This window comes from Odontesthes bonariensis, chromosome 10 (genome assembly GCF_027942865.1).
Source record: "Odontesthes bonariensis isolate fOdoBon6 chromosome 10, fOdoBon6.hap1, whole genome shotgun sequence".
Classification (NCBI taxonomy): Eukaryota; Metazoa; Chordata; class Actinopteri; order Atheriniformes; family Atherinopsidae; genus Odontesthes; species Odontesthes bonariensis.
This window is the reverse complement of record NC_134515.1, coordinates 25,636,849-25,652,597: the sequence shown is the minus strand read 5'-3', so window position 1 is coordinate 25,652,597 and position 15,749 is coordinate 25,636,849. Positions and strand designations below refer to the sequence as shown.

The window sequence follows — 15,749 nt, the reverse complement described above, 5'->3', positions numbered from 1 at the left end:
ATCTCATGATATGATCATCAAATCGCAACCATATCAATGCCGAGCGGAGCATGCAGCAATAGCTAAGTGCCGTCCATTTATCAGGATTTAGTTTTGTTCACTATGATTGTTCACCGTCCATTTATCGTGATTGTGGCAAAAGTCCCCTCCAGGATCAATCAAGGTTGTATCTTGTGTCATTGGAAGAACTACAATAGAGGCCGACTCTCCCTTTAAATAACCCAATTTCTACACACTGATTTTGGTCCATTTTTGATAATTATGTTCATGCAAAAAGTTTCAAAATAAGGACTTGAAAACTGAAGGAATCAGTAACAGTTCCATGTTGCTTATGATTCTTTTGACTAAAACAAAAACAGATCATTGTCTCTCCTCAGCCTTGTTTCCATCGTTGCAAGTGATCTGAGTCACAATATGATGACGTTGATGTTCACAGGTTGGTTACATTTTGTTTTACAATTTATTTACTTTTCCTGTATTTTACAGATGATTGTCAATTTGTGCCTGTTTTCCAAATAAAAGGTCAGCCAATTTCAGTGACATTGCATTCTTTCAAGAGCTGCTGAAGAGTCAATTGATTTTCAAATATTTTCTCACGTCTAGACAAAACTAGAACACGCTGCTTAACCTTCGTATAATGGACAAAAGACTTGCTTTTCAAGTGACTTTATCGAAAGGTCACTTTTCCAAACATATGCAAATATTGCACAGCTTGACCAGACTCCAGTCAGTGCTTTGTGTGCTATAGCGTAACACAAACACAGAAAATATTCCTCAGTTGTTTTTAAAAGTAGTGGAGATAAGTGGAGTGGAGTACAAAGAGTGAACCACTGTCATTGCACAAATGAAAGGAGCTTTGAGTTGCAGCATCGTCCCTTAATCTGTTCTCTGAACTGTGCTCTTGTTGCAGCGCAATGACCATCATTGCCATGCACCCTGGAGCTGTGTCAACAACTTGCAGGCCTGTATCTCAGTGTTTACAACCCAGCATTGAAAAATACTGCACACGGTCACCCCAATTCTAGCCAAGGGTGAAATTGCCTTTTCATAATTTCCATTATAATTGGTATCAGAGAAATGGCTCTCACAATTTTTATTTTTTTATTTTTGCAAGTTTTTTTTGATGATGTGCTCCATGATGTAGTGTCTACTGTCTGATGGCAGTAGTGCTTTGTTTTGGTAATTAATTTCTAAGCCAGATGGGAATGGTGAAGGAAGGTTCTTCAAATTGAAGAAACCCTGTTGGGGGGGGGGGGGGGACGGACGGACACCTGAGCCTAAGTGTAATGAAGAGTCTTTGCCAACTAATACGTCTCTTGCACAGCAAAGTGATGACTAAAGAACCCACATATCTATGAGCCAGTGTTTTTAGGATGCAGGTAGTGTTTGACCGATTAGACATCTTTCTTTTGTGAAACCTACTAAAACCAACTATCGTGACAGCTAAATGATTCAAATAAGATTTGAGGTTAAATTTTTACATACTGTACAACTTATGATGTAATATCCTGACCTAAGCCCCAGTCATTATTCCGATCTCCACTAAGGAAAGACTTGTCTGTGTGCACAGTGTATGTGTGTGTTCTTGTTTTTCGATGTTTATGGGTCCATAAAATGGGAGCGCACTGCAACTGCAGGACCCAACTGATTAATAGGGACCAAATGGAAGAAAAGAATTGGGTCAAGGTAAGGTTTAGAATAAAAGTTTAGGGTTGGGCATTCAGCTGTGATGGTTAGGGTGAGTGGCGTGGGAATGTATTATGTCAGTCGTGAATCATCACAAAGACAGAAAAAACTCATTTTGTATATGTGTGTCTGTGTTGGCAGCACAAGTCGAATCCACCAAACGGAGAAAAAAGTGAAAAACAAAGGGACATTTGTTAGCCATTGGAAGTTCAATCTTATTGGGTTTGCATGATGTTTGAAAAAAAATCATTCTTTTGGTGTGACTAAAACTGGACTTTTGCAATCCATACAAACCTGTTAGTCCAGCTTGATTTGTAAAAATTGAATTTCTCAAAGTCAGACTAACACACACAGATAATGAGGTTGGAGGTCTAATTTTTCCTGTATGTATGTTCAGTTGGACAAGTTGCTCTGGCATGTTCAACATTCTGCTTTAACAATTAGGAAATAACAACTTGGAAGTAACAAGTCAATCAACAGAAAAAGAAGACCGCGCATCTCATTTGCTAAAAAAAAAAGGTGAAGCATTCAGCATGAACAAAATGTACAGAGCTGTAAAGTGATCTAATTCACCGTTCGACTTGCAAATTTGTCACCAGCTAAGTTGTTTGTCCGTCGTTTTGGTATGCAACATAGTAGGTCAACCAGGAAAAGCCCAAAACTAGAAGCTGATGGTTGGGATATCACCACCTACCTTGGAGGGTGGTGATATCCACCCTCCAAGTCAATAAATATATTTCTTTTATGTGACTGAATACTTGGAAAAGGATAGTAAATCAGCTATATGGTCAAATTGAACTGTCACTGTTGCACAGATGAACTGTGGCTGTAAACTTAATGACTGTCTCTCGACAAAGAGAAGCCATCGTTTCTCATTTTGCGTCGCATTATGGTAGCCTGGGCGAAAGCCGACTGTTGACTCCGTCAAACAGTCTGGAAAAACCCAAGAGGAATACGTTTCCATGGAGGGTGGGACCTTACTCAGCAACTTAAATTCATTGGAGTTCCCTTAACCAATCAGTAATGTTTAGAAAGGACGTAGGTTATGCGCCGAGGTTCATGCTTACTCTCGCGAGGCTCTAGCTCGCGAATCACGCTTCCCACATCCGCTTTCATTATAACGGTACCATTTGATAAATCAAACTTTTCCCAAAGCCAGTTGGAAGGAGAGCTACGACATCCTTGCCACTAACAAAATTGACGAGGCATTCCTCTTGCTCTTGTTTTAATTGTGTAATGCTCTTCAGAGTTGAGACAACTTCATGGATAGCTTCTAGCGTTCTTCCGTCGCCATGTTTATTTCCGCTGCGGTTGAACTACAATTATATGGACTACAATGGACTCCGCGCGTGAGTTCTGCGTCACCACTCGCAACTGTTTGCTGATTGGCAAAACACTGAGCGAACCGAGGTAGGGGGATTTGGCCAGACTATGTGCGGAGCCAAAATCTTTGGGCGGAAGTACGTAGGATGGCGTCGCCAGGCTAGCATTATGGTGCATTTAGAGGAAAATGAAGGGTTTCAAATCGCCTTATTCTACATCACACCGTGGTCTTTCTCTAACCCTAACTGAGTGGGTTTTCTTTCCTAAACCGAGTGGGAGAGGGAAAAAAACAATGAATAAACACACAAAAAATATATCAAATAAAAAATATAACATATTTAAAAGGAACTTTGGAGACTTCTAACTTCTAATCCAAAACAAAAATCGGAAATATAAGTTTCCCTATACTGCGCTCTGTTGTGTTACAATACTACAATCCCTACAAATTCATTGAGTGTGCTCACAAGGCTCACACTCATGGACATTGCATATGTTTTATCCGATTATAATGCATGTCTGTGCATTCCAAAAGCTTTCACGCTGATCACACGATGTTAAAGTAGCAGTATCTTTATTTGGTTATCCAGTAGAAGTCTTTCAAACTGATGATATGTCGGAAAATTCTTTTGTTCAGGGCTTTCCCCTAATTCTCTCTAGTTTGAAGGTTTGACTTACTTTAACGGTCTGAGAAATCTGGTAAGAATAGCTTGCAAATAAATATTACTGATACTAGGTCTGAAGAAGATGAAAACTCTAACACAGAGCTGAAAGCTTGTGGGATATTGAATGTACTTCAAGGGTGTTGCTGTGTCTAGCGTCAAGGTACATCGGCAGCCACAGCTTTGAGCTAAGGCAGTTTAGGGAATAGCCGTATCTGCACATTGCAACATGGCCATATGTTTGCATTTTGATTTGGACCTCCACGGGGATTGTGTGGAATAAATGAAAAAAATCTTTGCTGTAGGTCTGTTGTCTGGCACAGCTCTCTGTGAAAGAAATAGAATGATTGAGGTCATATAAGTATGAACAAATGTGGGGGAGAACTCACCCTGCTAAAAGCATTATGGTCTTAAGTAATCTACCAAAAATCCAAAAGTCATCCTTCTGAGTCAGAGCTGAAGCACACTTCTCTATTTCTGTCCTCATGCTTGTTAGGCCAGCACTGTTAGTGTTGGAAATGGGTTAACTGTTTGGGCAGTGGGAGGAGGTGAGGGTCAAATGATGGCGGACCTTATTTTCATGTTCCTGTTGGGAATCCTGTCAAAGTGCTCCAGGGAGACGTGATTTAAGTGCCGAACGAGTCAGACGACCAGAGGCCTGGTATGAACCCCATAAGTCTGCCTCATTTAAAGGGGAATGGGGACTCGATCACTGGGAATAGTTTAATAATTTAGTATGGCCTTAAACTAATCTATTTCAAGCACCCAGATGGTATTTATACTGAGCAAATGCTCAGATAATTGAATGGAATAATTTACTCACTACTGTTGCTCGGTGTCAGAGAATCCCCTTGCTGAACCCACCCTGGAAAAGACATAAAGTGAGGCACTAAACCAAATCACAGGGAAAGTGATTTCAGAAATAAATATGGTGCTGTGGAATCAAAGCTTCTGAATATCATACCGAAATCTGGGTGCTGTCAGGTCATATCTGCAGCTGCATATTTTTCTCTGAGCATTTGGATTGGATTTGTATGACTTATTAGTGTATGTGTACTGCAGGAAGATTTACCGTACGCATGTGCTTATTATTAATCCCACCTTTTGTAGGGGTTATGATGAGTGACGCGGAATACTATGGGCCATCTGTCCAGTGCTTGTGTCTTTTGTTGGCGTAACTGAGTAGCCAGCTGAGGTGCTGGTGCGGCTCGGATCACGGTGGACACAAGACGGCTCCTCTGACCCTGCACGTTTCAATGAGCGAAACAGAGGGCCAGCAATTGAGAGACAGAGGAAAAGATAAAGAGAGAAGGTATGGAAACGAGGAATTCTCTGATGTAAAAATGAGAAGAAGGCAATGGAGAGGGAAAAAAGAGGGATAGAGAAGGAGAGGAATACAAAGAAAAAGATTTTTAACAGGCATGTCCTTCCATCGCTGATCAAAGCATCCTATCAGCCTTAGGGTGCAACTCTATTGAGTGCCTCGCCTAGCTGCTAAAAATTCTCACTGCCACGAAATCATTTTAACACCTCTCCTCCATAGCCTTCACATATTTTTGAATTCATAGGCTATAGCACATGTATCATGACTGCTGAACATAAAAATGCTTGTTTCCCAAGTTTTCATCTGCCCAGACTGGCTAAAGTATGATAGAACTTCTCTTAATTAAAGAGAATAGTGAATTTTTCTCAGATGGTGAACCCGTCTTTGCTCTCCCAAAGTTACAAGCGGGGTTACAGCTGCACATGAATGTTAATGATAACTGTAGTAGATGATCTGTATCTAGTAACCATTTTTGATTTAATTTCTCACCCTTGTCTACCTGTATACAGTTTGTTGGGTGATTGCAGTGTGTCTTAAATCTTCAAATCTACATTTATAGTGCCTTAAAGATTATACAAAAAAGTTAGGATTCGAAAGAGACGCTCTTTGCATGACTCATTGAACAGTTGAATGAATGTGAAAGGCACACTACCACGTCCTCTGAGCACCTTTATTCAAGAGCCATACAGTATGAACTCCACTGCTCCATGCTATTCAGTTTATGTAACAGCTGGCTTTCTGTTGTCTGAATTTCAGTATCTGTAAGGCTATCCAGCTGTATTTTCTTTCCACTTTGCCACCATCAATGATGGGAAATCAAACAATAGTGTATTGCACCATGCCTAGAATTTCCCTGATCCCTGCCTGGGTCATTGTTCCAGAACTGTCAACAGGTCTTTCAAACTGTCATCAGCCTTTGAGGGCCATGCCTTCCATCAGCCATGTGTAATTCCGCAGGATACTGGGGCCAAACCAGGAAAGAATCAGAGGTCATACAATTCTGAAAGAATGTAGGGAATCGTATCCTCTTTCCTGATAAAAAAAAATAAATCTAACTTTCAAAAATGAAAAAAGACTCATGCATATTTTTCTTTTACTAGCTAGTCCAGCAGGTGATAAGCAAATCTCTGTCTTGAGTGACTATTAAGACACAGAAATGGTTCCCTGGTGGCACATAAAGGACGAATAATTTAATAGATTTTAAAAAAGATTGCCGGCACACTCAGTGGGTTCTCTTTTTACCCTTTGCACTTTCTCTCGCTCTCTTTTCTCAGTATAATTTGCATTAATGGGCTCAACGTGGAGACAAGAATACAAAAATGAAACTCAAACTGCGACCGAATCAGCTCACTGAGAGTGAGAGACACACACACTGATCTCCACTGATTTTAGTGTACAGGACATGTCCTGCATCCCAATGGCTAACGGAAGCCCCATTATCAGGAAGGCAAGATAACTGCCCCCCCTAGAATATGCTTACGGACAACTTATTGCGATGCTGCCTGTCTTCCCTACTTTCTTTTAGTGCCATTAGAGCTAAGCTGCCTGGTTGTTTGCTTCTGTCTGAGCTTGAGTTTACTTGAGGATTTTGTATACAGTAATGTAAGATGACATAATGAAGCACCCTGTACACAGAACAGTGGAAACCCTCTATGGGAGTTTGGCAGATGGATGCTGTTTTTTGAAGAAACAAGCGCTGCTATTGCAGCTTAGTTTCTGCTGATCAATTTAAACAAGAGCTGTCTCTGTGTTTATCTTGGGCATTTCCTTCTTCAGCATTAGCCGCTCAAGAGATGTGCTCTGAAATGGGTTTGTGTCTGAATGATCAGCAAAAATCCAAACTTAATTTTGAGGTATATTTCTTTTGACAAGGTATTCTTTACGTTCTGTGTCTCGGCATGATCATGTATTTGTTTCTGGTTGGCATGTGTTAAGTGTAACAACAGACCAACCTGGAAAGTCACAAATAAGCTGTGGTCAGGACAGAATATTGTATAGATTTAGTGTATATATAGTAGTACTTGTAGAGGACTTTTATAATATATGTTGTCTCATATGCTGCAACTTGCCCACCGTTATTACACTAGCAGTGAATAAGAGGCTTCATGTCTTCAGGGTATCAAAATGGAGATTTTGCATGTCCTAAATGTGGCACCTTATGTACTGTGAGAGGATGACAGCCAACCCAGTACTTTTACCCTGACCCTAACCATTTGGCATGTTCTTTAAATGGCATAAAATGGCACATCAAATGCTTGGAATGCATCTCAATGACATACAAAAAGAGCCTCAAGTGGTATGCTATTGATATGCATTACCTCATCTCTACCCTCATGTTTATAGCTATGAGAGCTAAAAGCAGAAAATCTCCCATTGTGAAGTACAGATGTAAACAGCAACTATGGGAAAAATATGTACCAGATTGTCCGGACACTCTCTTGAACATCTCTGTCGATGTGAGAGAACATCTTAATAAAGCCATACAGAAAGTATGATTATTTCAAGCTTTTGCAGTTAAATATGGTTCTTCAAGCTAATGAAACGGGAGGTGTACTTAGTTTTTTTACACACTGGTTCTGCATCTTGTCTTAGATTTCTGTAAAATGAAAAGTTATGTATACACACACACACACATACATATAATCTGACTTTGTATTTACCTCATTTCAAGACCTGGTAAGCACCAGATGATTTTTCTTTTTTTTGTCATTATGTCCCTGTACATAAAATTTCAGAATTGAAAGACGGCCTGCCCACGTATTGTATTTCTTTGACTATCAAGCTGATTTTAAAGGAGTCCTTTGAGTTGAGTAGTGAAAGCTCAGAAGTGCAGTGTGAAAATTCCAAAAGCAAGAGAAAACCCTGTTTAACGAGAGAAACTGAACATTCCCCCTTTAGCCCTTACTGCACTGTAGAACTTCTGTTGTACTTTCTTGAGGAACCTCACAAAGGGATACAGAAACACCTCAAATATTTCAAAGCAAGTACAACAAGACCATGTTTGCATTGGGAGGAACAGAGCTGTAAAACCATCAATAAAATATTATGCTCTTGATCTTTTAAAAAAAAATAAAAAATACAATGTTACTGCTGGTCAGGACATAAGCGAAATCTGAGTTCATTTCAGATTTTCAGATTTAAAGGTAGTGTGTGCGTATGTTTTCACCCCCTTCAGCAGTTAGTTCAATTAAAGGGATAATCCGGAGTAAAATGCACTTTAGATCAATTTATGGGATGTTGGGAGTACATACGTTGAGTTGACATTAAAATCATGTCATTCGGATGTGTTTTGAGAATTTTGATTTGACCGTTTTTAGCCAAAAGTGTAAGTATAGCTGAATTCACCGCACAGAGGTTGTCTTTAAGGTGAATGATAGTTTGATGAGATAATGCGGAAATGATAAAGCATTTATATTACGCTCTAAGAATTGTTATTAGAGCAGAGCAATAATCTGGAAAGCCTTTTAGGGACTGTGAGTTGACATGTAATATTCATGGGCTGATTTTCAACCATCATCTTTGACATTTTTAGCCACCTGACAAAAGATACAGAAAAATATATGAAAGAGAGTAGCTTTATTAGGAAAGTGGCTGCGTAGTAACACGTTTGCACTTTAAAAAGAAATAAAAAAAAGAAATGGAACGTTGGAGCATGTACAGAGCCCCTTGGCTTATTTGAATCCAGTTGAGCGCACACACACAGAAGTAATTTGATCCCTTACAACATTATCTGGGTGTGTTGGTCCAACTTTGAGAAGCCCGATGTCGTACGATTTCATTTGGACTAATGTGTTTACGTGCATTTTAAAAGTCTAGCTTTGGTCAGATTGTCACAATAGTGTTTGCTTTTTTCTTTTAAAGCATCATGTAAATGTGCTTGGTGAGCAAAACAGCGTTGAATGCAGTGTCAAAGCTTAGTCCTGTAGGTATTGAAAGTCTCCTTTAAATCGCTTCCTGAATTTTCAGAGCAGAGCCGTTCACATTTCTGGAATTCCGAGCTCATGTTTAAATATAACATAAACAGGTCAATGAGAAGATCTGGACTGCAGGCAAATCAGTTTAGCACCTGGACTTTTTTTTTCCTATTACATATGCAGAATGTGGCTTGGCGTTTTCCTGAAAAATGAAAAAAATAATAAGATGTGATCTGGTCAGCAGCACATGCTGCTGCACTACCTAAAAAATAAGAATAAAAAATAACTGTAAGTTTAGAAATATGTCCATGCTATATGCACGAATGAATCTTTACACCATCAGAGTTGCTGGCTTTTGAATTGTGCACTCATAACAAGTCGAATGGTCCCACTTACCATTAGCTGCTATGACTTTGTAACCAGATTTCAAGCATTTTAGATTTTGATTTATCACACCACAGGATAGTTTTTCCCTTCACCACAGTCCATCTTAAATGAGTTGTTTTAGATATATTATCTTGCATTGTTGAAAACAGCAGTGAGTGTTCTCTTCCAAAGGTATTGTTAAAAGATCCTGAGGCCAAGCAGTGCTGCCTGGTGGGCACAAGATCACAGCTATTCAGTATTGTTTTTTTAGCCTGTCCCATGTGTACAGAGACTTCTTTAGACTCTCTGGTTTTGTTATTTATTTTTCTAATTCAATTTACAAATTCTTTGCAACCTGTTGGTGAGAAATGTCATTCTTAGATGGTTGAACTGTTTGCCCAAATACATTTTCGCAGAGCTGTAAAGCCTCCTCTCATCTCCTCTGATCTGTCACCTAATTAGCTGTGACGTGTGTCAACGGGTGTTTTTTTCTTTTTCTTTTTTTTCCTTGCACAACTTCAAACAATGTCCGTCACAACTTTCCTGAAACTCGTTTCTGATATTTGAGATGAGAAATTTATTTTTCAAAGAAAACAATAACACTTGCATGATTTGCTATTTTCTTTGTTTTGTTCTTCTTTTTTAAATTCACATCTCATACATGACTTTCAGGCTTTGTGTTTTGATACAACTGCCTGACTTTTTCACTGCTCTTCGAGACACACAGCGCGTCCTTTCAAAAATGGGTATGCAACACTAGTGAAATCTACACTATCCACAGTAAGTGTTTCACTACCACATTTCAAAGAATTGTTGTGCTGAGTTACACTGTCGCATTACCATGTGTTGAATCCAACTGTGGACCACACAATCACACCACAGAGAGAGGAAGAAGAAAAAGCCAAAGAGAAGCATGCCAATCAAAGTAGTTATTTAACGTAATAAAAACCGTAACCCTGACAGGGCCCGTCAGGAATAGAAGGGACTCTGGATACAAATGCTGGAGTTCATCTTTTAGACCAGAGAGCTCAGATGAGAAAAGTGGTAAAAATTTCTGCACGTCCCACAGAGGAAATTTGCTGAGCAGCTACACAGAAAAATGCATGGTCTTATTCCTCTTTTTATTTATTTATATATATATTTTTTTTTATAGGATTAGAGTCCATTGGCTCACTAAGCAATTGTGGAAAACACTCTGCCAATCAGAGACAGGCTGACAGCAGAATATGAAGGTCATTAGCAGCTAAAAAAAGGCCTGAAAGACATGCTAGCCAGTACTGTTTATTGGCCAGGAAATGGTTTCACGTAGTCAGGAGACAGTTCAGACAAACACCCAGCTAATAGGAATCAACTTCAGGTAACACATTTATAAAGGCCCAAGGTATTTCTGCACCATGGCGTATTCAACACTTTTTATTTAAAGAGCTATTCAGTTTTCTTTGTGAGTCATTTGGATTCTAATTCAAAACCTTGAACTGCAATTTATTAAACTTTTCTTTTGATGAAATTTTTCCTTTGTAGTCCCAGTCTCAGAAACAGAAGCAGTGTTAGATTTGTTTGAGAGATTATAGCAAGGTAAGTCCAGCTCTGCCTAACTGCATCTGTACATAAAGACAAACGGCTTTTGAATATTATTCCGGGACATTGTTTAAAAAAAAAATAAAAAATCCTAAAAAGTGATCAAATACCTCACACAGACATAAACGCTTTTATCGCAGACGGATCATTTTTATCTTTATGCTGCTCATGACTGCGTCATAAAACCTTTAGCCATAGCTATTAATAAGTCATATTGTGGTGTTTTGTTGTGTTTATGCTACAGATGACGCTGGAGGTTATGTGGACACGTGACATCTGGTTTACCTGCAGTTTCTGCTTCAAATATAATCTTGGGGGACGTTTTAATAAATCGGTATAACAGAAAGCAAATATTGCTGCGTGGGCTGACTGTGATTGTCAAAATCTAATAATGAAGATATGTCTAAGCTGCAGGCTTATGAATGAGTGCTTGATGAGTGAAGTTTGATGGCCATTAGTAATGGGTTTGCCACACATTTGGCAAGACACTGACCGTTTCACTTGCAACCATAAAACTGCCCAAGCCTTTCATTTCGCCACAGGAAGGAGGTCTCGAAGTCCTCTGAGAGGGGTCAGTAGTGTGGTTTATTTGGCTCAAATGGCTCCAACCAGTGTGTCTTTAAGTGCGTGTGTGGAGTTTTCCTGCACCGGCTGATAGGAGGGGTTGGAGTGAGTGACGCTGGCTGCGCCTTGGTGCTGAGCGGAGCGCTCACCTGCAGACGAGGGAGCCGGGGAGAACTCGGAGCAGAGCTGCAGAGCACTCACGGCGCGCGAGACGGGACGTAACGAACTGTGTGACCAAGTAGGAGGTTGGAAATTAAACAATCGCTGGAGAAGAATCACGAACTGACCCTCTCTTTGGTTCCCTGTCCAGGCAGCCTTAACTCGCTTGCTCGCCACAATGAGAACTGACTTCGCTGTGGTCCTCACGGCAGCCCTTCTTTTTGACACGTTCTGGGTGAGATTTCCTATTCTCTCTTTTTGTTTCTTTTTCATTATTTTTTATAAAGCTCGTGATACATCGAGAAAGCTCGAAGAAAGTCACGCAGTGAGACATAGTCGTTGCGGTGTGCTGCAGCATCAGCGCATCGCTGGTGGTTATGTTCCCACAAGTAGGCTACGTTAATTGGTCCCCTGATGAATTTTAACCTATAAGAACAAATAAAAAGTAAGACTTAGCGATTTAGCGATGTTGTCTGCTTTAAATTGCCACCAGGCTTAAGGCTGGGCAGCAATGTCCTACACAAGTTATAATTACGCAAAATCTGTTCACCAGGGTGATGCCTTTATCCTTCAGGAAACGAACTAAGTTATCTTGCTTGATTTAGCTGCAACTATTCTCTTTTAGTAAATCTTCAACCAAAGAGCTAATTTTGTTGGGAAAAAAAGTTCAACTTTGAAGTCTTTTCCCATAAAATAAATACAACCTTAAGTCGGAACCTTTCCTGACGGCGCCCCGAGGAGCCCACGACTCCATCTCTTTGCTCCGTTTGACAGAAGCATTTCTTCCGCTTTATTCAAAATTTGGAAAATGTGTCAAATATATGCCATTCCTGCTTTATTTCCTCCTTAAATTAAAGGCTCCAGTGTGAGGTGGCTCCTCTTCCTCTTTGTTCAGCTAGCCTTTACATCGTCCGCGCGCGTAAGAGACTTGCGTGCCATGGTGACTTGTAGTGGGTCAGATCGTTTAATTTAACCACCACCGAGTTCTAAATGTTGGGTGCAAAGTTGTCTGCAGGTCGTTTGAGTGGTATACACGCACACACGCACACACACCCACTCAAACACTTGCGTTACGCACTTTTCCCTCATTCCTTTGGACCCTCTCCGAGATTAAGACCTATCATATGTGAGAGTGTGCTTGTGTGTGTGGTGGTGGTGGTGGTGGTGGTGAGGGGGATTATGCTGCATTCCTGCAGTTTTCTTTGGTGTGTGAATGTGTGCTATGTGTGTTTGTGAGAGTGGCGCTTAATGTGCACATTTAATTTGGGCTGCTTTCTTTATGGAGCGAGTTACACAGCACACTGTTATTTCAGACACTGGGCTCAGGGACTATTTAATCAGCAGCGCTCCTACCCAGGGGCTGTAGTTGAAAAACTTGTTGAATATATTTCTGCTGTTTTGTATGCTGCATTTTCTATAGTTCAGGGCCAGCGAGACAAAAATAAATCAATTGAATCCATGTTCATCGATGTCTTGCACTGTATTTTTCTTTTTCTTCCAGATGAATAATGGGGAGCATGCCTCCAGAGATCCCTGCCGACCTGGCTTCTCTCAAAGCTTCTACTCTGTGCTGGTTTCAAGGGATGCACTGCAAGGCCAGGGCATACTCAAAGGTAAGCCCTCCGCAAGTCAAGTGTTTTACATTTTGTCAAGAGTATTCACAGCGCAAATAAAACTCCCTCCTTTTTCAGAGCAGATTTAAGAAGACATGTATTCTTTCAGTTGCCCATTATTGAAGCATCACCAGTGGCAGATTTGTGAACTGAAAAATTTAAAGATGAATTTAACTCAAGCTGGTCCAAACATTTAAGACTGGGAAGGAGTTTAATTACCGCCAACAGGAGCAGCTCAGAGCTGTGGAGTAATTACACTGGTGTGCTGTTCCTCCACACAAAGGGGCTCACAAACACGTCTTGCATTTTTATGGAAAGTGTACGTAGATAAGGCAACATTTATAACACTCCAGATGCTTAAAAAAACCCAAAAAAAAACCACCATAATGACACCATGGACTGTTACTATTATTTTCTATTGTTAAACCTCATCAACTTTCCAGTTTGTTTTTTTGTCATTGTCATTGTCTCTGTCTTTGTTGCAGTCATTTAACGTACAGCACTATCATTGTCACTCTACATTGTCTTACTGAGCCTTACATGAGAGTTGCTTCAGTTACACAATGAGCCAACCAAGTTGGAGGGCCCGATAGTGCAGGAAATGGAATCGACATCCTGTGTCTAATCTGGCACTGCTCCTGCCAATGTGGGCTAATTGCAATTCTCTATTGATCCCAATGGTTTTTTTTCTCCTAGCTCAGCTAAGCCGTATTGTTTTGCTATGGGCGCACAATAGCTCTTTTGTGGGTCGGCTGTGTCTTCGGCAGCTGCGCTGTATATATTTCTCACTCCCCTTAGTTGTGAGAGACTTGGCGGGCATACAGCCGTCTAGACTTTCTCTCCTTACATTTGCACATTTGAGACACACATACACACACACGAGCGCACACACGCACACAAACGAGCGCACACACACACACATATATATATATATATATATATATATATATATATATATATATATATATATATATATATATATATATATATATATATATACATATATATATATATATAAATGTATATATATATATTGCATATATATTGTATATATATTCTATATATATGTATACATTTATATATATATATTTTTTATATTTGTTTTGAGAAGAGAGTGTATACAGTCCAATAGAGCACATAATTTATTTTTACTAGCTATAGATTAAATGTGCCTGTTCATAGCTGAAGTGATATTAGACTAGATCTTGTTTTAGTTTTTCAGTGTATTGTATCCTGGCTGGGAGTGAAATTGGAAATGGGACTCTATCACTGACAACAAGCTTGCTCTTAGTGTGGTAGTGATGTCTTCAGACCAGCAGGGGGTGTCAACACAATCACAAACAATCGAAGGAGCCACCACTGCTGCACAGGAGCCATTTATTCCAGAGAGCATCATTTATCTCGTTTGGTCTCCGGGAGGTGAAATCGTCTCTCTCTCTCTCTGACTAATCTTTAGTAGTCTAACATGCTTTTGCATTGTTTATGTTTTCTGAATTAGGAAATCAATTTGCAGCAGGTGCTTTGGTGTGTTTTATACTGCGCACTAAGTTTTTCCTTTAATACAAGCCACGCTAAAGTCAGCTTCAAACATCAACTCACAGTAAACTGAGACAGCCTCTGGTCATAAATCATACAGATTTGTAATTCATTCACAATATTCCGTTAAATCACAATCTAAGCACATGCTTTCATTTAACATTTTTCATTAGTTTTGTCTGTGCTCATCATTGCCATAACGCCTTCACAGCTGCATTGTCGCCTTCACGTGCGTCTGAGAGCACAGCTGCATTGGCCCGGTGCACACTCACACACATCTTGTGTGTGAAATACACTTCCATCCAGTGTGATTTACAGGGCTTAGGCAGTTGATTTATAGTTGGTAAGGGTGTCACTGATGGCAGGCAGGAAGCGGCTCTGGAAAGCCTTTAATAATAACATTGTTTAACCCAAAACCGTCAGATGGGGGAAGGAGTAATGACACCCACTCATGCACGCACATGCACACACTCACACAAAAGCATAAATTTATTCATGTGAGCCACCAGGGGGAATAATGGGAAGGACAGAACTAGGACCTTGGCCATGATGGGTTGGATGTCTGGGTCCAGACATGAGGTCAGCAGGGAGGAGGAGTCTGTAACATTTCATATTTTATAATTCTGAGGAACTCTGATGTGCCAAATTGCCTAAAATGTAAAAGAATGATTTTGTTTTTGAAACCGTCACTGCAAATATGATGATAAAGCCACAGCTATATCTCACCGCAGAGTTATATTGCCATTTCCATGGAACCATATTTATGTGTGTGTGAACTGGTTTTTAATTTCCCTTTCATTATTACATTTTATCTTTCACTTTAAGGCGGCTATTCATGTTTTCATCAGTGCTTTTGCTTTTCTATTATAGTCAGTAGTCATTTACATCTTCAGCCCTCTGATGAGTCATTAAAACTCTCGCCAAACTTTGTTTTCGATTAATCCTCTTTTAATGAACAGTGATGCTCATTTAGATCTTTCTAAAAATTCTGCGCACTGTCGCCAACTGAGGGTTTTTATTGATAAGC

General features: G+C 39.9%; 1 protein-coding gene across 1 annotated transcript in view; it reads left to right on the top strand.

Annotated features, from left to right (window-relative positions):
* Positions 1-11,557: 11,557 nt before the first annotated feature.
* LOC142389794 (cadherin-4-like) overlaps positions 11,558-15,749 on the top strand; it is a 277,273-nt gene continuing 273,081 nt past the window's right edge. Inside the window, exons 1-2 of the mRNA XM_075474898.1 lie at positions 11,558-11,808; positions 13,075-13,186. Coding sequence (XP_075331013.1) covers positions 11,752-11,808; positions 13,075-13,186 — 169 coding nt within the window. The 5' untranslated portion in view covers positions 11,558-11,751. The remainder of the gene's footprint in view (positions 11,809-13,074; positions 13,187-15,749) is intronic.